Raw genomic sequence first — 27,467 nt, 5'->3', positions numbered from 1 at the left:
GTGTATGTATTATTCTGCATGTTGTCAGTGAATAGTGTACATCCTTGGAGCTAAATTATCACTAAAAAGGTCAGTAAGATTAAAAATATATATATTTTTATTCAGCAAGGATGCATTAAATTTATCAAAAGTGACAGTAAAGATATTTATACTGTGACTTCTATTCCAAATAAATGTTAACAATTCTGCTTTGCTTTAAATGTTTTACAATATATTAAAATTACATGTATAAACAGAAAGATAAAACATTTTATTTTGTATATATTTCACTTAATCAGTTTTGACTTTTTTTAGTTTGTTTCTCAGCCTCGATGTGCATAAGAGACTTATTAAAAAAACTGTACATGGTTAGTTATTATATATTGGAGCAGCTAATATAGGTTCATTTTTCAAATCCTATGCAACAAACCCATTCTTGCCTATTTACAGAAGACAATTTAGTGCGGTTCTGTCATTCTGCGGTTCTCCATCTGTCAACTGTTGTGGTGACTTTTTTTTTGTCCATAAGTGTTTTCAAGGCCGTTATCTGCAGCAGCACGGTGGCAGTTAGTGAAAAGTCATCTAATTGTCTTAAACAAAGATAAAAATCGATTTTCATTCAGCAGACATAAACTATAAATATCCCTACAAAATCACTTAATTTATGCACACAAACAGACCCAACAGACAGCATCCAACAACATTCAGCGTAACCAAGTAAACACTGTCCACAGACCAAGACCAGCGGATCATTTGATAAGGGAGAGCAACCTGATCCAGCTGGAGCTACATCTCTCACAGCAGGTGATATCAGAAGATGGCAGCACTACACTAGCACAACACAAGCTTGCTTGATGAAGAAGTGGGTGATCCTCCGCCCGTTCCTCAGATAAACAAGCTAGTGCTGATCCACTGTCTGATGTCTCGACTTACCAGTGAATCAAGAGGTGTCAGGTTCTGGGTTTTTTAAACACAAACTTAGCAATGACCTAACTGTTGTGACACTCCCAACAATTAGCCACAAGAGAGCCCATGGGAGATGAAGAGAAGTTGCACGGCCTCACGGGACAGTGAGTCATCAATCATATCGTCTGTTACATTAAGTGACAGAGGGAATATAAATTTACAAGAAGAAATAACCTTTAACACTGTTAATGAAGCTTAATTGCTTTTAAATTCTTTTAATGGTAAAAAAAAAAAAACTAGAGTAATTATGATTAATATTATTATTATTATTATTTTATCTTATTTACCCCAAACCTGTATTGTGGTTTGAGCAGCAAAATACTGGAAATTTAGTTTTGGCATTACAGGATTTAATTAATATATTTCATAATATTACGGTACATTTCATTTTACAGTAAATAGATGCAGCATTGGTGAGCATAAGAAGATTCTTTCACAGCGTTGTAATTATTCCAAACTTTTGGCCAGTAAGTGTACTTTAAATAAACTTGAAACTAATTATACTCTGTTAATGGATAAACGCTTGATTTGATCAACATCAGTATGTGATGTCTGACTTTCCACGAAACAAATGACCGTGAAATTGTTATGCCAACAAATGCACCACACCAACTCCTGTCTAGTCAGCTGAAAGGAGCCCTGCAACGGGAAACTCCACGGTGCATAAACATGATTGAGTATTGCATTCCTTCACTTTGTGGTAAAAATACCCTTTATCAACAAGCCATTGTTTGGGGACTGTGGGTGTCACATGGGGTCATGGTAGCAACAGCTGGCCTTAACAGCCCTCGACAATCCTCCCCCAAACCCATTAATACTGCTTTCCCTCTGCCTCGGCTTGCAACCATGTGTGAAATGATCCTTGATGATGGAGATGAGGTAATGCCTTCAGCGGCTCTGACATCACTATAGCCTTTCCCATCCAGAGCAATTGACCATCACTTCCATAATGAGCTTTTTGTCTTACACTACCTTTCTTTGAGGAAAAAGCAATGAATGTGACACCTGTGAATATATGCTAGATGATGAAATTGCCATTTTATCCACTAACGGATGATAATAAGTTCTATTTACCCAAAGATGTCTAAAATAATTAAGTTTCATTAACACATACAAATAGATGGATATACACTGCTCAAAAAAATTAAGAGAACACTTAATCATAAAAGTATAACGCCAAATCAGTGATATTGATCTGTCAAATTAGATCATGCATTGAGTTCCAAAGTGTTCCCTTAATTTTTTTTAGCAGTATATATATATATATATATATATATATATATATATATATATATATATATATATATATATATACATTTAAATATAATGTGTGTATTTTTTAATCAATTTGTTATATGCAATATATTTTAAAGAATAAATTGAAAAAAAAATTTTATTTTATTTTAATCATTTTATATAGAGAGCTCAATTAAATATGACAATCTAATGGGTAATATTAATAATTATAATACACAATTCATACATGATTCCTCTGGTTAATGTGAATTAAACACACTATAATCAGAGGCATCCTGAAGCACAAATAACAACAGCTTATTGTGCAACATTCTCACAGTGGTACACAAAACATGGGGTTCTCTGTTCCATTCCTTTCTTGCTATCGTTTATATGTAAACACTCAGAACTGGGACTGAAACTGGGTTTCAACTGAATGTTCTCTCACTTCTGTTTCTTTATTGAGAATGTTTATGTAAAAACATAAACAATAAACTGTTATAAACAAACAAACAAAAATTGAAATCTGGATCCTCGTGACTTTCAAGTTACGTAATCAATCACAAATGGCTCATTTTCAAAGACTCAAATATTAATCAGGAAGTATGCATGTTTCCCCTGCTCTTTCCCCTGGAATTACATGTGACATTATCCTTTCTGCTACAATCATGAAACCTGATTCACAAAATAACACTATGACTACAATCGATGACCATCACACATTTCAAATAGGATCTAGATGTAACCCCAGTCTTGTGGTTTGTCAGCCTTCTGGACTCGTAGATCATTTTCTGGGATCTGTCATTCAGCAACTTTCCATTACCTTGAAGGGTGGCAGCTGCAGCCCTGCGCCACCAACAGGGACTGTTTATCAGGTGACAACAATGAAAACTAATAGGTGAAAAATATGTGGACGAGCAGTGCCTGAGACAGGTTTATCAGCTATCATGACTACAGTAGAGAATGAAGGAAGCAGGAGGGGGTAAAGTGAAGGATGATGTCACCAGGACACAGTATACCTGAGCCTCACTAGTCTCGTGTCATCACACACACACACACACACACACACACACACACACACGGACATTGTGTTTTGGTCACGGATGTAACCGTTGCAGTCACACAGAGACATACGCATGGATCCATTAGCTCACAATCAAGACTATCTATATCTCTAGTGAACTTTGATAGATGGCATGTGGCCACTGGAGCAAAGGGAAAACTTAAGATACTGTCTTTTGTGTTATTGTGCTAAAATGTCATCACAGATGAAATGGGAACAAACATGTTACTTGTTTAACCATTGAGCTTTGTATCAGTTGTTTATTTTTATGTAAATGAGTACTGTACGTGCTCAGTGGCCTGACCTCAGGCTAAAAAACAGAAGTAAAAGTGCTGTTCCATGCATATTCCACTGTACTAGTAATAATAATAATAATTGTACATTATGTAATGTTTTTTATATACACCCAAACACCCATACAGCTATTTACTATAGCTAATAATACAATTATATTATTATGTAATAAGGCTATTATAATATTAATAATAATTAATTTGTATATTAATTCTAATGTAAATAATTATTATTATTTAATTAATATTAATATAATTATTATTTTTCCAGTACTTATATATATATATATATATATATATATATATATATATATATATATAAGAAATTAAAAAAAATATTGTTAATACTACTAAATTATTTTGTATTTATTTTGTTTTATCTTTATAATTATGTATGCAGTATATATAAATATATACTATTTCTAATACTATAATATTAGATAATAATAATGTAATTTCAATATTAATGGAAAATATTCATATAATATTATTATTATCACCGTAGTCTGTTTTTATTTATAATATATAATTTATGTAATCTAAAAAAAATGATTTTCTTTATCACTAATAAATTATATACAAAAGCAATCTATTGTCTTTTTTTTATATATTTGTTGCATATTATTATTTCCTATTTATTTATTCTATTTTTATTATCTGTGTCACAATAATCTGATTGTGCTGTTGAAGCTTCTGTCACCAAAACAAATTATTTGTTAACACCTGGCATTAAGTTATTTTCTGATTCTTAATTAATGCAAAGAATGCTTGCTAAATAAAATTATTAATAAAAGTAGTAATGTTTTAATTACATTTTATAATTATTTATATAAATTTTTTAAAAGTTGTTTATATGAAAGAATTTCATGGCAACATATTTATGTATGCAATAACACTGAGAAGAGACAACACGACATTTGCCGTCCCAGAGCAGTCTGCGTGGGGCTGGATGCCCAGACATGTAGGCCTACCTGCACCGGGATTCCCCTTTACACTGTGGCACTGCCTCATCTGCTGTGTATCTCTGCAGCTAAAGCCCTCCTCCATCATGTGCATGACATCTGTATTTAAACAAAGGGTGCAGTCAGAAGCTGCTGGACAAAGGTCAAAGGGGAGGAAATGGGAATTCCGTATTTAATTAGCATAATGAAATCAACTATTAGCTTAGCTGAAGTTTGTTTTGAGTGCTGCACATTATTGATCAGTGACTGTTTGATGTTAAAGAGCATTTAACATCTCTTTAACATCAAAGAGTGTTAGTTACATTTTTCTTTAGTGTTAGAAGTCTTTATATTTATGATTTGTTTAACTTATTAAAAGTGTATGTTTTATTAAAGTTTATTGAATGTCAAACGATTAAACATGCTTTTTAAATGTGCACATTAGCCCTCGAGACTTAGGGCAAAGGGAAACAGAATGTCACAAACGGAGAAAAGTATTTCTCGAAAAAAAATTTTTTTTGATGGGGAACGTTTTTATCTGGAAAATAAATGATCTATGTTAATTAGCAAAACACTGCCCACTGTTGCAAGATAAACAAGAACAAGCACAACAAATGTACTGTCTTTATTGCATATGCAATTTGTACAGGTTTAACCAAAAATATCAATTAATAATGCATGTTTAATGTTCTGTTTGTTTGTTTGTTTGTTACATTTATAGTAGTTAGCCAGTCATGTTGAATGTGTGCTGCTGTCATAAAACACACAATGGCTTAAGAGTGACAATCACGTAGATTTACTATAGTATAAATGAGGCAAACATGTAATAGCAGCTTTTAAAGTTTCCATCAACCTTCAGAGGCTTATAAGTGCATATTAAGTATCACATACACACACACACACACACACACACACACACACACACACACACACACATATATATATATATATATATATATATATATATATTATTATTTATTTATTTTGAGGCAGCAGATGTGCATATCTATAGTACATTTTATTTTTTACTTTTTCTTACATTAATGCTGAAACATTACTGTATGCAGAACAGCAATCACAGTAAAGTACTTTGTACACCGAGAAACCGATAACATCGACAGGTTTCTACACTAAAGCCACTCGGATTGCGAATCAACAAACAACAGTGGGCGTTTTAAAGGGCTGTTGGTCCCTGTGCGCTGTCTTGGCTGCTCTGTGTGTGTGTGTGTGTGTGTGTGTGTCCACCGTGCCTCACACTACGCCCCTCGATGACGAGCATGTCAGGACTTGTTATGAGACAGAAGGGGTGTGGCTTTATGCGAGCGCTTCGCGGGAGTGAAAGCAACTTGCTGTCATTAAAATCCAGCAGCTTCATCTCCACAAGCACACAACTAACTGCTTATCTAAACCATTGACACCGTTTGACTTTCCTCCAGCTGCGGAATAACATGACCGGTCATCTAACAAAGTGTTTTTAAAGCACGACACATATCTTGGTGTCAGAACATTACCCTGGAATAACATCTAACGTTACTGACTAACAACGCATTTTGAAGGTAAGCCTACATGTGTTTTTATTCTTGTTGAGCATGCATTTCTTTGTTTCCAGGCATCTATGTACGATTACCTATATTGAAGACAGTAGATGTGGACTATTACTGCTTAATTTTTTTAAATAAAAAAAATCATAAAAATGACAGAATCAGCCAGTCTGTATTAGAATGCACGAATAATGGTCATTTTAATGGTTTGATCAGGCATAAATATGTCGTTTAGTTAACGTCTTTGTGTAAAAAGGGGTTCTGATGTTTTCCTCCCCTGCTAAAAAAGCCAGTTTAAGATGGTAGCTGTGTTTTTAATACAGTTGGTTTCTGGCTGCTCATTTGTTCAGGTGCAAGCTGCTCGAGCAGTTATCAGGTGGTCAGTCAAGCTGGCAGCTGGTCAACCAACAAATAAACAGCATACAGCAGCTAAAAATGGGATCTACTGTGCTCCAAAACGTAACTACCAGCTTTTGTGGGAAGAACCTAGCGTTTAACACCTAACGTTTCGTACTTCATATGTCAACCGACTATTTAAAGATAATAATGAAACAGACATGTCATAGTTTAGATGCCTGTTTTATTATTATCTCTTAATGGTCATGTAGGTATGTTAAAGAACTGTCAGTTTCCAAAATCTTCCACCTCTTCAAATCTTGAACCTTGCATCACTCAACAAGTCGCCGGCTGTGCGTTTGTAGGTGCCACTTTTCCGACGCTTCAAAATTTCCACATCAGCCCTTGCTGCCAATTGAGAAAAAAATCGATAAAATCATAGTCAGTGTCGTAATTAGGAAAATGTAATATGCATTCGAGTGGAATTAGGCTTGTTAGAGAGACTCACTGTAGCGCGTAAGATTGGGTTGAAGCGCGGGAGAAGGAGTGGAACATCGCGTGCACGGATTTGTTTACAAACACATCCGTGAGCACGAGGCTGTAGTTTCTGCCATCTTGTGGACGCTCAAAATATAGGTTGCTGGGTCAAATAAGAAAAAATGCATTGCTAGGATGTTTTTATTTATTTATTGCCTTTTTTACATTTAAATACATTATTATTATTATCATTATGCAAAACTAAATTAGTCTAAATTTTTATTTTGGGCCGAAAATTGTTTTTAATTGTATTATTATCATTATTATTTATGTATTATTTATTAATATTACTATTATTGTTATTACATTAAGTCTAAATGATTGCGAATTTCTTTTTTTTTTTCTTTTTGTTTGCTTTATTTTATTAAATTGTATTATTATTAATATTATTATTATTATTATTATTATTATTATGTATCCCATTAAGATGATAAATAATGATTCTACATTTATTTTCATTATTACTTTGGGGCTGACATTTAAATTTTTATATATATATAGTATTATTATTAGTTCCTATAAGTGTAAATAAGTGCAAATTTATGTTCATCTTTATTTTGGGCTATAGAAATACATTTACATTTAATTTGCATGTAATAGCATATGATGTCATTTGTGTCCAGCTACATTTTTAATTCCTCTAACAATTTTTTCTCCTTTTCTCATTTCAAGGCTGTACCTGGAATGGCCCGACCAGAGATGAAAAGAAGGGTGGGTGATCGCAACCCCGGAGCACCAAATAGCTGCCGGATGGAGGTGCTGCGTCAGGAGGCCTGGCCTAGCGGCAGTCCCATCCAGCCCTGCCACAGGCACCGAACCACCGCTACACAAACCAGCACTGTGTTGCCACCACTAACCCACATCCCCACACAAGATGCCTTCAGCTGGGACAGCGTCCAGAAGCAGGACAATCCACTCAGGGATAATACAGGTTAGCTTCTGCAACATAGTGATTGTGATAGTGTTCCTGTGGTGTGCATTGGTGGAAATCATTAGCATAATATATTTAAATGAAATTCAGAATACAAAATCATTGCCTTTGACTCCAAGGGTTAAAATGCACCAGAAAGTGCCTTCCCCTCCATAGTCAGAGAGTTCTTGCTGAGGCATGTTTAGACATGTTCTTTGCTGTTGGCTTCCTGTCAAGTGCTACACGGCCCACAACCGCGGCCCGTCACAGAGAATCACGTACTGTCTCAATGTCACAGCATCTCTAGCTCCTCATGCTCTCTTTTTCTCATGTTTTTAACCTGACTTTAGCTATCAGTTAACCTTATCTGACACTTCTGCTGACACTCCTCCTTGAAGGCTTTCCTCACTAGCTGATAGTCTGGCCGTGGTCCCTCCCTGTCCTCCAACTGTCCACCCTATCCCAGCCCACCCCTCATTCCTGTCCACCAATGGCTGGATTTCAGCTCAGACTGCACCGGCTTGCAGTTACCCTGGCAACAAGCCAGAACCCAGTACTCCCGCTATTTCAAGTCACCTGCGCAGAGGATCAGCAGATTCTTATGGCTGCGCCGCTAATCCTCTACACGGAGGCATTTTCTCTGTGCACACTCATGCAGAATGCAAGGAAATGATATTCTCCCTTACGGCTAATCTTTTAAAACGCTAAGAATTTAATAACACTGTTATCCATTTTTCACACTGTATATTATAATGATGCAAAACCACTTATAAAAATAATCATCTTATTAGTATTAGACAGAATTTGATATTCATGCATCCTTTCTGTGCTCATTAAGAAATGAATATAAACTTTCTTCACTTTGAAGAGCAGAAGAGATGTGAGATGACTTAGGCCGATAAATGTATGCCACTGTGTACTGAATTGATGGTGTGAAGTGCACTTGTAGTTCAAAACAGTATACTTTTTAATTAACTGTACTTGCCGGTAAAATAATATTAATAAACTAAAGTCTACCATTAGAGAGAGCAGACTTGAAGTGCACTTGTGTTTTAAAAAGTGCTCTTTGTAACAACGTCGAAAATAAATGTTTAACTTTAAAGCACATTTCAAATCAGTATGTTTTAATATTTTGCTAAATATCTTGCTAAATTGCATCGTCAATACCAATGTGTAATTAAAAAATCAATTCAAATACACAACATGTTTTAATTTAAATGATAATATAGTATATTTTAGGTCAACTTAAAAGCTTGTCAGTTGACAGTTGTGAATAAAGATGTTCTTCAGTCATACTTAAGCAGTCAAAAAGCACTTAAACTAGTTGCATTCATTATCATTTTAAACTATAATATAACAAATAGCATTAACATTAAACTATAATAGAACATTTTCATTTATTTGTAAATAACATTCAGTTTAGTGTCTGAAAACTTTACATTCAGTTCACACTTAACGGTGTTATTTAAAGCATATAATTGCCGTAATACTGTGTACTATAAATATGCTATTGTGTACTTCTTCTTCGCAAGGGACTTACAATGAAGGTTTACTTTGATGGCACAAGTACGATTTGAAAGCGTTTTGCTGTGCGTTGGTGTTGAATTAGGTCAGTTGGTTGCCAGGTGTCACTGAAGGTTAGGAAGTCCACACTTTATGTCTCAAGGAGTTACATGTGAAAAATGGCAGTGCATTATCCCATGTTACAATAGCAGTACTCATTCAGAGATGATATATATTATCGCTTTCCAGCTGTCACATAAACAGTTAAGACTTAAAGTTTGCATTCAATCAATAAAAGTTCATAAGCAGTCATACAGTTAATCAGATGGTATTGGTAGTACTACCGTTACTGTAGAGAACAGAATGTGAATGTTATATAGAACTAATAGAACTGAACTAACAAAAGGCTCAACACATGACATCACATGCGTACTAAAGTACAAATAGAGAATTTGGCTCACCATTGTGTATGAAATCTCACTGTTATTGTAATCTCTGCTGAATCTGGATCTGGTTAGATTACCCGCCCCTTTGCATGTCTGCCTGTTAAATGGTTGTTTAAATAAAAGTGGCCTTAACTGAAGAATCAGAATACTGTTAACATTGCGATGGTGGCGTTTTTACACAAAGAAGTTACCCTAAATGAACCTTGGTACTAGTTTGACAGAACTACTAGAAAGTATGACAACAAATGATGACTCACAATGGATCAATTGCACAACTAGTCTTTTAAATACAAACAGCCTCAAGTGCTGAGAAACATAGATAAGTGATTGGTTATTGACATGACAATCTTTTTTTTCCGTCTAAATTATTAATTTATAAAAAAATATACATTCAAATAAAATGTATATTAAATTACATAAATTTATCTCTTCTATGATTAACACGGTTTCAATTTCCTAATTAAGACGTTTTTTATAAGTGAGAAATGATATGAAAAAAAGTAGAAAAAAGTAGTGAAGCATTTTAAAGCATACATTTGTAATTAAAAATATACATTTTTAATACTCATTTTTATTAAAAAGGTTTTTGTCTACTTTGTTAAATTCATGAGGTGAAACGTACACAAAAAAGCACAAAAACAGGAAGTTGTATCATATAGAAAGGATCCCTTCAAGAATAGTGATATTTATTTGTAATTACACACATCTTTTGAAGGTTTTTAATGGGGAATTTGGTCCCATCAATAAATTGTATTCTTGTTTTTATTTAGGTACAGAACAGGAAGTCTCCAGCCTCAGAGGAAGGCCGCTTCCACTGCCTGATCTGCTACCAGACCGCCACAGCTCCTCCGAAGACTCGACGTCCAGCAGCTCTATCAGTGAAGACCATCCCCGGCTGGAGGAGCAGGCGGTGCAGAGGGTGGCCATACAGCTGAGGACTATCGGAGATCAGATGAATGCTGTTTTTCTCCAGAGGGTAAGGATCACGTTTGTCTAGTTGTGGAAGTTTGAATATGCCACCGCTTGTGCCAAAGCATCATTAAAAAGGCAGTGTCTGTTTGTTAATATGAGAGAGTGTGGTAGGGCGGGCATGCACAAATGTAGCCTCCAGTGGGTCTTCTAGTAAATGGATCAATGTGATATTCACGAGCCTGTAGTGAGTGTTGTGACTGGAGTCGAGTTTCCAGTTGTGGCTGAACTTAATAACCCTCCCTCTGCCTGTCTCTGGCGCTCTGGATCCCTGTTGTATCGCGTGAGGAGCTAGTCGGTGAAGCGAACAGGAGTAAACAGAGACTAATCTCCCCTCCCCCTCAACCAAACCCACCTCCCCGCCTCGTCTCCTCAGACAAACACATGACGTCACCACATTCAGCTCTCTGCTCTTTTATTTACCGATTTTTAAGTGGGTGCGCCATTTTTATGTGGAGCCAATTGCTTTTACATATTCGTCCTAGTTTCCCGTACAGGCTTACACACCTGCACCGACACACACGATGTAATGAAATCCAGTATGTCTTGTTGAGGCAGCTGCCGGCCCGGTCACGTGCAGAAAGTCTGTGACCTGTCGTGTGGCCTCTCTGAACTTTGATACCAGCGTGTTTTTACAGGATGATGTCTTTGTTTACTGAAGCTGGCAAAAGAATGACATGACAGGGACTTCCCTAGCGGGGCAACAAAAGCTCAGTGTGAGTGTGCAGCATGCATGCACTCATATACTGTTCTCTGTCAGTGACAACATGTGAGTCTGGCCGACCACAGATCCTCCTCCCGCCCTCTTGAACTCAGTCACTTCTCTGTTCCTTGGCCTCTTTGGTCCCCTCTGTAGTTTGAGCCTTCAGTCGTCCAGACACTTTCTCTTGGACAGTCTTGTATTCCATCTTCTTCATCAAATTTTTAAAACCATGGACTTTAATGAAATCTTAAAAAGTCATGGAAGTATCTATAGTATATATATATTTTTATATAATATTATTATATATTAGATATATTTGATATATTGATTTGTCTGAGGTAGATCTAAACAGATGGCACAAAATAATTGGATATGATTCAAAATTTTGACGCAGTGGAGCATAAATGAGGCTTTATAGGTTTGCCTTTCTCTGTTATGTTATTAAAATGATTTAAACAATAATATTTTAATTTGAATAAATTAATTATTGACAAGAAAACCAGTACTGTACTACTCAGTAGTGTCAAAAAATTTGAAGTAATGTCTACTTAATAAAAAAAAAATACATTTAATTTGATAATATTTATTTAAATATTTAATCTTTTAAATAAACGTGAAAGGTGTGGTGACCTTTCAACACTGTCCATATTATCCATCTTGCACCTTTCTCTCCAATTAGCTCATTCTTTCACTGTCCCTCTTTTTGACTATACACCCCCCCCCCCCCCCTGAGGAGTTATTTTTAGCGGATGACTCATAGCAGCTGTTGACTAGTAATGTACTGCCTCTCCTGACTGCACTTTGTCTGTCTGGGACTGCTTCACCCCACCCCACACACACATCAATGCTAACATAAACTTTGACACACACTCCCACTGACACACACATCGTCAGCGTTATATCTCATTGCAAGCATTGCTAATGGTCAAAAAGCAATTACCTCATAGCTGATCAGAGATAGAAGAGGTGGAAAAAGCTAATTACACAGAGTCAACGTTTCGAAATTCGGTTTCCACACAGGAAGAAGCTCAGGCACAGACCTAAATCGACTTTGCTTTATACACTTGTGGAAAAGAAGTGTGCTTAATATAATATTCAGTGTGTAGTGCACCTGTAGTGAACCGTATTTCAATTAATAAATAATGAAATCACAAATAAAGTACTAAAGTTTTATCTAATTTCTATTAATGTGCAATTTAGAGTCCAAAAACATTACTTTCAGTTCAAACTAAATTATATTGTTCTATTAAAATTAAGTATATTGTTTCTGAAAGTGTACATCTTTTTCACAATGGTAGACAGAGGATGAGAGCGAAATCTGAAATGCTGCAGGCGTTTGGTTTAACAGTCTCTGAGCACTTAGATGCAATGTACAAATGCACTTATGTTCCCTTTCACTATTTGCATCACATAAAACAGACGATGAGCTCATTCTCCTTGCATCTTTGTTTCAGAATGCCGCTCCGCACTGGCAGAACTGGAGAGGCCTGTACCGCGGACTCATCACATTTGTCGCTGACACCATCAATGGCCTCTACCAGCACGACTTCAGATAAAAAGACGGGTTACGTCACAGGAAGAGTGCAGGCGCTCTCCTTCCGACCACTTAAAGACTCTGGGACTTTTCTGCAGGATCAGATGTCAAGTTTTTGTTTCTTCGCCTGTGTTTTTTTTTTTTTGTTGTTGTTGTTGTTTTGTACATCTTTTTCCATGGATTCTCATGTAGCATTAGCAACTGAAGTGTGTGTCCCGGTATAGATGTCAGTAGGAGTGCGTGGCTCTCTGCGCATTTGCGTACTCGTTTGCATCTTTAACTGCAATGCTGGGAAGTTACATTAAGCCGGGCTGCTCTCAAGCAAACAGATTAATGAGATCTGCGTAGCGCCTCTGGCCCAGAAGTGCTTTATGTGTCGTCAGTTCTCCTCTCAGCTGCCTTACAGGAGCAATATCTGCGCTGCACTATCAGTCACCAGTGGCACAGGCCGCGCACCCGCACACAATCAATGGAAAACGGGTGATAATCGAGATAATGGAATGCTCACATACTATACTAATGGAGCACAGTTGGATCGTGCCTTGCTAATGCCGTTTTTCAGCCCTTTGCATACTCAAGCCATCAGGGACAATCACTGCATGGTGTGCGGGTTAACCGACCCTGTTGCCCCCTACCTGAATCTACACTTCGGGACACAAATTTGCCACTTATTTCAAAGATCGGTCACCTCCAATGGAGGTACGGAAGTGAGGCTGGAAGCCTTGTGGGAAAGCCAGACCACTAGTTCTTGAAATGGCTGGAGAGCAGTGTTAATATTTGTATGGATTACACATGTACATATGTTGGGAGAAAAATGGACAGATAGAATAAACAGGGAGTTTTGTTTCTCATGTGGTTTGTATATTTTGTTGAAATGACCTTAAAGTACTTAACATTAAGTTCCTTTTCTCGGTTTCAGTTTTTTGTTCTTCAAATATTCTTTTTTTTTGGACCAACACTGGAAAGCAGTTGTTTTTTAAAATGCAGTGGACTTATTTTCAGCTTATTTAGATTTAAATAAAGGAGTCCTGTAAAAAAAATCCCCATTAAAACGTACTTTGCGAACAGAATTCTCAAGTAAATATTTAAGAAGCACAAGCTAATTTATTTTCTATGTCCATCATTTGTACTTTCGGTTATTTTGATGATTTGTTATTGAGGAAAATGTACTGCAAGTGGATTAAATAAGCATGGAGATTATTCATTAGTGTTGTGTTTTATGGACCATATATCTCTTTAATTGTTGACATTCCCCTGAAGGTTGTCAGATAAATCCATTCATATTTTTTTCTGCTGCGATTTATTTATCTACATAAAGGACTAAACTGAGCCAAACTTCCATCATACTTGAACAAACGTGTTCTCTGTGAATCAATGTGTCAGATCCAGGTCTGTCTGGGATTTTTATGACACCGTTATGGGTTTTGTACGCTTCCTTCATAAACCACATTTAAAAAACTGTGGCAAGTCGGTGGGAAAATTCTTTTAACCACTCACATTTCTGCTTGCATTGGTTTTGTGATGTTGGTACAGAATTTTTATAGCGTATTGTGGAGCAGAGATGTCTTTCCTGTGGCTGCCTGTCTCATGACTTCCTGTAAAACAGTTGTGTGGTCTCTTTCCTGTGGCCACCTTGTGACTTCTCGTCGATACACGTGTTCTCCGATGCAGAAAGGCCTTATATGTACTATCAGATTTACACTAAACTCATGTCACTCATTTTCTAGCTTTGTAATTTTGCCATTTGGAATTTTCTATGTAAAATTCTATATGAATTTTATATTGTTTTTTCCTTACCATTTTCAATAAATATGAGAATTACAACGGTGTTTTGATGGTTTTTTTTCTGTCATCCTCACAAGTTAAATACATAATTTTCAAAAACTATTCATAATGGTTGGTCAACATTTTTAATAAAGCCCATATGATCCCTTCAATAATATATTAGATTAGGTGTCTTCAACATTGGGTCAACATAGTTTAATACAAAAACACAACATTTAGAAGCATGTTTCCTTAATGGGGTGAAAAAATAAGGTAATTGCTAATCTCATAAATCGACAATTGTAAGTTTATATCTCACCAATCAGATTCACGAATTCACTCTTACATCAAATCTGAAAGCGAATAGTAAGCATATTTTGGCGTGCTGTCCTGGGGGAGGGGTCCGTGCCCGGAGCATAGCCCGAACCCAAATAACTCCCCCTATCCCTAATTTAGGATGGATAGATTAGAAGTGAGGAGTTGGGGTGGAGGAGGGATGCCGAAAAACTGTCGTGGGACAGGAGGTAGGAAGACTGGATATATATATACGCTTGTGCTTTAAGATGATTAGCCGAATGAGATGCACCTGTGCCAAATCGGATGATTATCTGATCGTGCTCCTCCTGAACTTTGTTGATAAAACCACATATTGTGAGACAAAGTCACATTTAAATTTGTATTTCTTGTTTATTTTTTTACATGTGGCAGAAATAAGCTTTCAAACATTATTTATTAAAACAAATTCTAAATTCTAAATGTTAAGCTAAATTGTTAAATTTACCTTTCACATGAAAATGAAACATTTACTAAACATTAATAAAAAACAAGTTAGAAGTGTATGAATCTTTATATCAGTAACAATTATTTCAAAGGCATTGCAATGCAACACAAAGTTAATAAATACATGCATTGCAATGCAACACAAAGTTAATAAATACATGTATCAAGTGTCAATTTTTCAAATTTGAAATTTCTACATAATCTGAAAGCTGAATAAATAATCATTCCATTGTTGTATGGTTTATAGGATCTGGCAATATTTGGCTGAGATACAACTATTTGAAAATCTGGAATCTGAGGGTGTAAAAAAGAATCTAAATACTGCGAAAATCGCCTTTGAAGTTGTCCAAATGAATTTTAAGATATGCATATTACTAATCAAAAAATTGCGTTTTGATATATTAACTGTAGGATATTTTCTGAATATCTTCATAGAACAGGATCTTTACTTAGTATCTTAATGGTTTTTGGCATAAAATAAAAGTGTATAATTTTGACCCATAAATTATTATTTTTTTTTTTTTTTTTTGGCTATTGCTAAAAATATACCCCAGCGACTTAATTCTGGTTTTGTAGTCCAGGGTCACATATATTAGCATATGCAAAAAAATGATTATACTATATGGTTTAGGCCAGGCCTAAAATGCATCGTCTTGCTTCCAAATCTTTATCGATTAAAGGATCTTCAGCCTGAAGAAGGTTGCATTGAACAAACAAACTTCTCTTATGTGTATTTCATCTGATATAGTGTTGGGACTGTTTGACTGTACATATGTTGAGAACACCACAGGTCTTATCAGAACAAGATGTGATAGATTGTTATGCTCTGCTTTGCGTGTGCCTAGAACATTTCCCATGCAGGACCATTCAGACTTCACAAGAGTGTTCCTAAAAGAGCTGTTGATCTTTTGAGGGCTGTTCTTTCTCCCCGTCACATGTTTATGCATTTTAGAGCTAGGAGCAACACATCTGTTCTTGCCTTGAGGGTTCCTTCACGATAAGAGGAAGGTTGCTTAATTAAAATGAGGAGCTTAACGCAGCATCCGTAATTAATCCTGGTCTCTCCTCAGCTAGAGAATGAGCAGTGGATCTTAATCAGTCAGGGCTTCTTAACAGCTGAGGTTGTTGTTTCTTTTCTCACTATGTTGGCATTGGCAGCGATGTAATGCACTTAAGTAATTGGACTTCATTACAGTATTTCATTATCTTGGTGAATTTGTACTTGAGTACCACTGAAGATGAGTACTTGTACTCCCAATGACAAGAAAGAAAAAACAGTTTAGTTTTGTTTTAAACAACCAATCAAATCCAGTTTGAGGATATTGGTTTCAGTTTAATGTCATCAAGTTGTGACGCAACAGAAGTAGCGACATCATTTCAGAAACGTCCTTGGATCTTTTCTTTGAAATCATGTTGGTAAAGACGTCCTGTTTATTGTGGGAGTTTTACCTTTTAGTGAACTTTACCATATATGTCTTGTTATAATTAGCACAGTACAGTTAAAAAAAATTCCATGCTGATGATGAGAATCTTTAAAAAGTTTGGCCTATTATGGTGCCTAGTAACCCATGTTTCCACTGTCAATGAACCTAAAAAAATTAAAAACAGTTACAAGACTTGCTGCCACTCCCACTTGAGCACCTGCTCAACCAGTCTGACCGGTCTTCTCATCTGACTCACTGATACAGTGTTACGATTTAAGGCACTCTCTTTATTATCTATTTAAGGCCAAAAGCCTGGTTTTGCATGTATTGAGCACAGTCGTAACATATTCAAACATCATAATACACTTCAGCTGAAATGCAAACAAATGTGATGCATCTGGTACTATTTGATTCTTTTACAGTACATGAGCTCATAGGTTTAGTATGTGTTTGGACTATCAATCGTATTGAATGTTACACCGCATTCCCTTTTGTCGGTAACTGGACAGGCAGGATCATTTCTTTCTACGAAAACCTAAAAATGAATACATTAAAACCTACTTGCCTCGGGGGGCCATAAACCCTGCAGTACCAGTCCAGTCAATGACATACCTGGGCTGAGCTAATAAAAGTACTTTCCCATTACGAACGACACCATGACAAAAACCCTAGACCTCAAGATGTGCCTCAGGCTTTCTCTACAATCTCAGAATGATAACAAGCATCTGAAAATCCACCAGGCCTCACTTCAGAGCGGGGCTGGGATGATTTGTGTGGTTTAATTTACTGAAATAAATGGCTCAAGGGAGCATCGGACATATTTGCATTCATTTTAAATTCCCTTTAAAGTTGTTGGCCTCATTTTTTGCAATTTCGCATCACCGAGGACAGCAAAGAGACCTTTGGCAACAGATTAGAGGACATTATTAAAATCGATGATGCTAAAACAATCCAAAACAAATTAATCTTCTACTGGGCTTTTATTGTTCCAATACAAAACGTAGAAATCACATAACCTTGGTGGAAAACGTGTGCACATGAATATTTAAGAGTGTGTGGACAAAATGTTCTCGTTGCTCTTGGCATCAGTTGATGTGTGGCATGCTGCTACGCAAAGGTACAGTCCAAAAGACAGATTTTGATGCCTGCGGCCACTGGCAGAAGATGAACTCCGTGGTGTTTCGAGAGCACACATGCATCGCCACACATCTCTCCATGTTCTCCAGGGGCCACTTATTTGGATCCGAAGTAGTCGACCACCCCGCTGCCCTTCAGGCCGTCGAAGAAGAAGAAATTCCTGTGTGGAGCATCTCTCTGAGACAGAGCCTGTCGAACACATGCAAACAAATCTTCAGACACGTCAGACGCCAAAGACCTTGAATTCTCTAATTAACTGCTTTGATCGAACGCATCAGACTCGTTTTCTGTTGTGGCGACAGAGACTGATGGGCGAGGGGCAGCGAGAAACAGAGAGCCATATGCGAATTGCAGCCTGTTTCATCATGCAGGGAGATGGCGAGACAGCCTGGCTTTACTCCACCGCCATGTGGGTTCAAGGCCTGCCCAGCCACCGAGACAACGGCGTTCACTCCATCACCCCATTCAGCCCTGATCCCCACCCTCATGAAGACCCCACCGCATCCCGGTTCGCGCTATGACATCACCCTCCAAGAGAGATACTGACGTTTACAAAATACCGTATTCTGTTGTGTGAAACTGGAGCGAATTTGCGTTTTTACATGGCCTACCACTATACTACAGCAGATCCTCTTACGGTCCATAATCCAGGTGTCATTATCCATTCAAGACCGACTGATTACATCACTGCGCATTAGCTTATTTAATCTCGTTCGGTTTATGGGATCACTACGAGAAGATTTCAGGCGCTCTCCGCTGGATTTCATCAGTGACCGGAATATTACCTCGTCATTTCTGGCATTTACACACCGTCAACAGATAAAACTTTTGGACTTAGCCCAGATTCTGATGGAGAGGGCAGCTGCCATACGCTTCTCACTGCGCCTCATCAGAAAAGTCACTCTCGCTGCTAGTGAAAATGGAGGCTTTCATGGTTGCGCGGAGAACCAGATTGAAAGGTGGTATGGAGGAGGAAAAGCAAACATTTCATGTAGAAGTAGGACGAAAAAAGTGAAAGAAACCAAACCTGCAATGAAGACTTCAGACATGTAAATGGATGAAATCAAAGATCTCACCTTGACTAACTCTTGTCCAAGAACTCCTCCGACTACAGCGCACACTGGAGCCATCTCAGAGAAACAGTAACTGTGAGGACCAAACACAAGCCATGACTTGTAGTTAATTTGGAAAGAAAAGCCCAAAATATACTTCAGTTTTTATGTTTGTGGTGTGTTCAGATCATGTTGGAAACACAGTATTAATACGTTTTAATGCACATGAACCCAAGTTGTGGACGTATCAGTGAGAAAACATGGTGAACATAATAGATCTAAAGTGTATATTGACTGTAAATTTGTTACAATTATTACAATTTATATTTTAATTTCCAATAACTACCTAATTTAAGTATTTTCATTTGTTTGTTCTCGTTCCAACTAATCAATTTATTTTTCGAGTGTGAAACTGGCTATGCAAGTGTTGCCACCTTTTGGAATAACTAATTTGTGCAACAAAAAAAAAACGAAAAAACAATGTGCATGTGTCATATGCGCCTATTAAGCTGATGACAAAATATATGTTGCACACACACTGTATGTCTACCCTAGCATATGTGTATCAAGCAAATATATTTTGAGCTAAAGTAAGAGGATACTGATATTAAGAATGTGTTTTTACATATTGTAGAAGTGGTGTTTTTTTTAGTATGCTATGCTTCAGTTTTTAGCTAAAGTGTGCATGAAGTCTATCTCAGAAATTCACTACAGCCATCACATTCAAGTGGGTGTGTCTGGACGATACGCTTTTTTATTATTTTTTAACTCTACAGCAGTATCTGCAGCTATTTTTGACCGCTTTTAAGATGGCGCAAATAGTTAAAAATAACCCATCTTTTAAAAAAGCCTGCATTCAGTTCCGTTCTGTTCCACTCTGTCTACTTGAGAAACACCCAGTCGGGGTCTGGTGAACCTGAAACCAGACGTATTATTATGTTCAACTAGCTGTTCATGAAACCCACCCACTAGATTCTCACATCCCTAGCTGGTAAGAAAGAAACACGATGGAGAGAATGAATGTGAACACCATGTTTCTGCGTCTGTAGGTACCTGACAAAGGTATTGGGAAGAAGTTCGGAGCTCAAGCCCATGGTCTCAAGAACATCATCACGGATTTGCAAGAGCAGCTGAGAGTCTTCAGCAAAGCTGTCTGGCTGAGGATCACGACCTTTATCTGTACGAAACTTCAGAAGCACTGTTGGAAAAAGTAAGAGAGACTGAGTGGGGAAAGAGTGGGTTTCCACATTTAAACAGGACGTAAGTGGAGGAGAGATGTGTTTGAAGATTTGTTTAGCACGTGAAAAGGCATCAAGCCCCTTTAGGCTATTTTCCAAAGTATCACTTCCCCTTTTTGACTGCCCACCAACTACAACACAATGAACCCCAGCCCACTGCATTTCCACCTGGCAGCGTAGCACACACACTTACATCAAAGAAACACACACCCGCTCATTTATCTTATCTCACACTATCTAGCACATAGATGAAATTTTATGTTTCATAGCTTGATCGAAATTTCTCCAGATTGTGAAAACCACCTCCGAGGGGTTTGGAAAAACAATCATTGATGTAGTAGTCGCACCACTGGGGTGAAAAAACCTCAAATAAATCAGTGAGTTAAGACCGAGGAAACGGCTCTTCCTCAAAAGCTGTTTGAACTGATGCGTGGTACTTTTGAGCACAGCGATGCATTTAAAGTCTTGCTTCAGTGCACAAATAGGAAGTGTTGTTTTTTCCATAAATGTAATACTAGATGTTTAGGGAGGGGCGGAGGTGCAGTCGGAGTCTGTTATAATGATAGAGAGGTGCGGAGGTGGCATGTTTTGTTTTTGAGATCCACTGCACATGACTGGCCATGGACAGCCTGTGATGGAAAATGAGCCAGTATCAGCGAGGACACCAGGTGAGCACTAGTATGAAAAGAGAAATGTTGATTATAATTACAGATCAACAGGCCCTCCCCCTGATAACGGTGGACCACAGAGTGTAGGAGGAATCTGCAATGTCTTCAGTTGCCTGTAACAAAAACTGTTTGCACCTTGTATAGTATATATAATATTGTTGCTTTTTTTATTATTATTTGTGTTAACTGAATGGATGTTTGTGCTTCACATGAAAACTTTTACTCAGAAATGAAACATTGGAATGATAGTAAGGATGATTTACAAAAGATTTCAATTTCAAATAAATGTTGTCCTTTTGAACTTCTTTATTAATCAAAGAATCCTGAAATAAAGGCACCACAGCTTCCACAAAAACATTGATTACAATAAGAAATGTTCCTTGAGCAGCAAATACGCATTTTAAAATGATTTCTAAAGGATCATGTGACATTGAAGTCTGGAGCAATGGCTGCTGAAAATTCTATTTGTCCATCCCAGGAATAAGTTCTATTTTAACATTTATTAGAACAGAAAAAGTCATGTTAAAATAGAAAAATATTTTACAATTTTACTGGAATTTTGATCATATAAATGCAGCCTCGGTGAGCATAAGAACCTTCTGGAATGTAGTATGTACCTGAAGATCATTCCTAAAGTCATGAGTTATTGCATTGATTCAATTTAAATATATTTTGAAGGTGTACCTTGCAGAAGGAAGTAGTCTACGGGAATGCGCTTTAGATTGTTTTTGGCCTTCTCATTAGACCAGTCCACCTCTAGTGCTGCTTTGAGAGAACAGAAACTGATGGTCTATATAAAGAGAGGTGGAGGTTACATTAACCTAACTTTAAATGGCCGTAGATGTGAACAGATACCAAAGCTGCCAACACACCCACCTTTTTCGCCATTGTAGTCTCACTGGGGTCAACCTTTGGTTTCTTTGCCTCTGGACCATCATTGGCCTCATTAGACCCTTTCACCACTTTGGGCTTTTCCCTGGTAAGTTTGAATGGGATCATCAGTTTTTTCCACATGAAAATCAAACACAACCTCCTTTTCATACACATTTTTCCAGACTTACTCTACATAGTGATGCTCCTGGCCAAGGTCAGAGAACATGTATCCATGATACCCAAACACGTCTCCACAGAAGACCTTAATGTTCCTGGAGGCACAGAGCTGGTCCACTCGCACCATGAGGTCTTTGGAGCACCTGGTCAGACAAACCTGAACAAAACATTAAACAATGTGCATTAATATGTGGTTGTTTCCAAACCAGTGACATTGATGGGTTCCTTAAAACACATCTTATTTGTACAACCAGAAACCGAACAAAGGTTTTGCAATGACAGACAACTGACCAGAGCATTTGCATCCAGTGTCCCAAACCTCTCAACCCTCCAATTCTGGGTTTGAGATAAGAATGGGGTGGTGTATTAACACCCATATGAGATACCTCTGACGTGTGCCATGATGCGTTAACTGGGTGGATCTCTAAGGATGGATGAATCATGACTTTATCTGTTTACCATTGATTTTGGTTGTTTACTTTCCTCATCAGAACACCACCTATAACCTCGTTACTTAAAGTACACCTGAAGAGAACAGGTTATCTAAGCAGGCCTTTTTCAAAGGATGTTCTAAGGTTATGCAATCCAACACTGAATTATCAACAACACTTCTCAGAAATCCTGTTGCAATGAATTACTGCCCTGAGGAGTATCACCTTCACTGGTTCATCTGGGACCAGGGTGCGTGGAGAAACATTATGAAACATGTGGCGAGACATTGTCTTTTGACACATTCTTCCTGTCAGCATTATGTGCCTCCAGGCAGCTAGATGTCTCAAAAGAACACATCTTTATCAAGCAGTGACCCCTAGAGGATGCAAAGAAACAAGTCATGCCACAAAGGAATATAAATGCAGCAGCTACCATTTGCCTCTGCTAAATAGCTGCCACTTGGCATTACATGACGTCTGTGCTGGCAAAACTTTAATTCAATTCAAGCGCTTGGCTTTAATCCTCTGCTATCTTCAGTCCTTCAAAATGTGAACAGCTCCTTATGAAAACCTAGCTCTCCACTCGCTCCCTACATGAAGACTTTCTGCTTGACCTTATCCAGGAGCTCCATGTTTGTTTTCTATTGGTGAAAAAGGACTGCCAAAACAGCTCACTCTATATACATATTCAACTCTGGGAACACAAAAAGAACATTTTTGAAGGATATATCTTTGCCACTAATTTCTAATTAATGACAAAAAGCACAAAAAGTGGTCAATATGACTATATTCCATGTCTTCTGAATCAGTATGATGGCTCTGTGTGAGAAAGAGACTGAAATTTAAGTTTTATGGAGCTTGCAAGCTCCTGTGACCATTATGTGTGATTATGGAAAAGAATGTTCAGTACATTATTCAACATTTCTTTCTTTCTTTTCTTGTGTGTTCCACAGAGGAAAGTCATACAGGTTCAGAAAAACATAAGTGATGCTATATTTTGCTTTTTCTCTGCGCATTTACACAAATTAAGAAAAAAAATCTCATGATTGGTAAATTATATTTAAAAGTCATAGATTAAAAGTCTAAATAATAACAAGTCATAATTATTAAATGATAAATCATAATTATGGCATACAAAGTCATAAAAAGTAAAAAGGGATGGTCATAAAACTGAGAATTGTCAAAATAACAACACAAAGTTCAACATTTTTTGTTGTTGTTGCCATAATAACAATTTTAATTACAATTTTAAACTTTGTATTTCATAATTATGATTTGGCATGTCATTTTCAACTTTTTATTTCATAATTATATCTCATAATGTCAACTTATGTCATAATTATCAGACATGTCATATGATTTACCAAAACATTTGTTTTTGTGGCAGAAATTGGCCTCCATAAATAGAAATTGTTAATTTGTGATTCACCAAAAACTACATAATTTACCTCAACATCTGCTCAAGCAATGCCCTGTACTTGTTGCACAAAACATCCTTGTACTACTTCTTGTCTCAAATGATTATTTCATGCAAGTACAATTCATCCAGACTTGGCTTCCTCTCGACTAAACTTGCATTGTATATTAAGACATTGCCTGAAAATAACACCACAGACAAGAGAAGACAAAGGCATTCACTTCTCAAAGAAATATCAAGAGAAACAGATAAAAGAGAATAGATGATGTTTAAACCCCCCTCCTCTTTCTGTGTCCCACCATCGCTTCCCCCTCCTCCTGAACTCTCACTAGCACTCCCAGAGGGAGGCTTCAGACAGCTCCCAGCCAGAGAGAAGATGAAAGACTGCCTGTCTGCGCTTTGAACAGGCTATGTATGCTGACTGCATCTTCCACAGCCAACAACAGAGTCCTGATTTAAAGAAAATATGGCCTGGAAAACATCATACGCTTGGAAAAGAGCACACGCTTGGAAAAGTCCAAACCAAGTCTCAACTAAAAGTCTGTGTCTAGATCTGACGTTGGCTGTTCACAGATGGGTTCACACTGAGGTTGAGGGGAAAAACAAGGCAAAAAAAGAAGGTGCAAACACATTCAATGAAAATGATCAATTGTGTATAGAGACATCTAGTGGACACGAAAGGCACAAGGTAAATACTTTATCAATAATATACCGATTAACCTCCATCACATGAAATATTCTTGTGTCCTTTTTTAGTTGGTAAAAATATCATACAGTAATTCAAAACTTAAAGGGGGGTTGAAATGCTCGTTTTCACTCAATATCCTGTTAATCTTGAGTACCTATAGAGTAGTACTGCATCCTTCCCAACTCCAAAAAGTCTTTAGTTTTATTATATTCATAAGAGAAAGATAGTCTGTACCGATTTTTCCCGGAAAAACACGACGGACTGGAGGCGTGACGTGTGGGCGGAGCTAAAGAATCACGAGCGCCAGTAGGCTTTTGCGTTGAGAGCGTTTGGAAGCTGTGGCACCGTGAGGACAAAACCATCCAAAACAAACCATGGCTAACAGTCAGATTCAGCGTATATTTATGATCCAGAATCAGATCCAGAAGCTGAAATTTAACAAGAGCAGCATCAGCAACAATGTCTCTATGTGGTATGTACTGAAACTGTATATATTTGCTTAGCGGTTTTGGAAAATGACTAAGTTCCACTTTGTCGTCTTTTTTTTTTTTTTTAAGCTGTAACGTTACATGTGGAAAGTGCAGTTTCATGACAACATCGCATGTTGTTTACTTGATGTGCTCACACGCTGATAGCTAAGTTAATAACACAGAGATATTAGAAGCAGTTTTACTCACCGCCTGTGTTTCCAACACACGATCGTGACCCTTTTTCATTGGGACTGCATTGTCCTTAAGAAATAAACGATGTGCAAACCCGGCGTCAAACGGCGTCAAAGCATCTTCGAAATGCAGGGGAACAAACACAAACACTTGCACAACTCCGTTGATGCTCTGTAAAAATAAACTCCATCCACTGGTCCCTTAATGCTGTTTCTCTTTTGGTAATCTGTGCAGGGTTGTCTTGCCCTGGCAACCAAAAACACACTTCTTTTGTGACATTTCGCGACGCTCTCGCTCTGGTCAGTGGATGTCTCGTCCCTGCTCTGCTATACGGGAGCGCGCGCTCTTCCGGCAGACGTGCCTTAGGACCCATATAAGGAAATTCCGCTCCATCTAACGTCACATAGAGCCATAATCGAAAAAAACTTTCCGAAACTTGTGACAAACCGGAAGGAGTATTTTTGGAACAGAAATACTCCTTCAAACGTACAACTTAATTTTTGAAACTTTGTCCATGTTTAGCATGGGAATCCAACTCTTTAACAGTGTAAAAAACTCAGTATGCATGAAATAGCATTTCACCCCCCTTTAAGATTGCCTGTTGGTCTTGTGTATGATTTAGTTATGTCAATATACAAATGATCCCGTAAAGCTGCTGGTTCCGGCACTCACCGCATCAAACTGGAAGAAAAAGTCATCCGGTTTGCTCTCCACGGCATCGGTGTCTGCCTTCACTTCCACCATTGGGTTGAGTAACTGAGCTCTGTCCAAAGAGGCCTGGGCCTGGTTCTGACCATCTGCATCCACAGGGATCAGGAACTGAGCACGTCTAGACTCCTCTGTGACCTGATTGATGGAAGCCAAATAAGACCAAGTTATGTACCTGTTAAGGTGCTGTTATGAGTAGAAAATGTACAGGAATAATTCACTAAAATCCACACAATGTTATTCCAAAGCTGTTATGTCTTTAGTGGAACACAAAGCATATGTTAAACATCTATGGACTGATAGCCTCAGTCACCATTCACTTTATTGCACCTCTTTTCCATACAATAAAAGTGCATCTACCGTCATTCTGCCTTTTATCTCTTTTGCTGTTCCACAGAAGAAAAAAAGTTTCTATATGATACCTGCTCATGGTCCAGGAGGGTCAGTCCTTTGACCCCAGCCAAAATAAGGTTCTTTGCTACTTCTGCACCAAGACCCCGGAGACCAACAAGAAGCACCCGTGATCCCCTCAGTCTGAAAATGTAAAACATTTATGCATTTCCTTGCTTTTTGTTCATCATATTGTTTATTATTTATGCAAACCTAGTCCAAAAATTTAGTCGTAGAGTGGCCCTAATACACCATTTTTATTTCAGACTAAAATTGTGAATCTGAAAGATTCATATTTTCATGCATGAAACAAAATGCAAATAATCCATTAAAAATAATTCTTATGATTAATGCTAGAAAAAGCTTATGCATTATTCTTAAAAACACAGCCTACAAACACCTTAAAATATAATATGATTACAGTTGTTCTTTATGCACGAAACAGTTTTAAACCAACCTCTTTTGAGCATCGAGACCCCAGAGACGAATCTGACGATCATACTGTGCAGCCTCCTCCTCGCTGATTAGATTGTCTTCTTTTTCGATGGTATCAATCATTTCAAAATATTGTCTTTTATTGGTATCATGTAAAGGACTGGTGAGAGGTTAGTTTGACTATTCTACGCTCTGTTTTTTCCCTACTTGCCCATTCAATGGGAAATAAACGCCGCTTAGTGTTACTCGTTGAGGCGCGCAATGATGACGTGTGAGCGGTGGGAAAGCGCCAGATTCAGAGCTCAACAATAAACATATTCCAGCAACTCTAAACATTTATTTATTTATTATTATTTGTATTCGTACCATGTATATTTGCATTAATTAATGATTGTGTGTTCTATGTTTACCTCACCCTTGTTTATAATATCTAACTTCACAAAACAATAGACCACATAGAAATAGAAAAAGAGTATGGCTTACTGAGTCAATTATGTTTATCTACATTAACTGGAAATGCTGTCCTTTGCCATTCTGTTGTAATCTAACTACATATAAAAAATAAAGCGTCTTTATTTTTAAACATTGTCACCGAATTATTAAAAGTCAGTATAATATGTTTATACTAACCTGGTTTTAATTTTAAACATGATATAGCAGTGTAAC

The 27,467-nt window shown here is 37.3% G+C and overlaps 1 protein-coding gene across 1 annotated transcript; it reads right to left on the bottom strand.

Annotated features, from left to right (window-relative positions):
• Positions 1-17,886: 17,886 nt before the first annotated feature.
• Positions 17,887-27,097, bottom strand: LOC113058455 (SUMO-activating enzyme subunit 1-like). The gene is made up of 9 exons (XM_026226380.1): positions 26,824-27,097; positions 26,399-26,510; positions 25,941-26,114; positions 22,082-22,227; positions 21,897-21,996; positions 21,705-21,810; positions 20,168-20,312; positions 19,139-19,208; positions 17,887-18,251 (listed from the first exon to the last, which is right to left on the bottom strand). The coding sequence occupies exons 1-9, from the start codon at positions 26,922-26,924 to the stop codon at positions 18,159-18,161; spliced, it is 1,047 nt and encodes a 348-aa protein (XP_026082165.1). The 5' UTR covers positions 26,925-27,097; the 3' UTR covers positions 17,887-18,158.
• Positions 27,098-27,467: the final 370 nt, after the last annotated feature.

Source organism: Carassius auratus, chromosome 40 (assembly GCF_003368295.1).
Source record: "Carassius auratus strain Wakin chromosome 40, ASM336829v1, whole genome shotgun sequence".
In the NCBI taxonomy this organism is placed as follows: Eukaryota; Metazoa; Chordata; class Actinopteri; order Cypriniformes; family Cyprinidae; genus Carassius; species Carassius auratus.
Note: the sequence above shows the minus strand (reverse complement) of the source record. Positions and strands in the feature narration are given on the sequence as shown.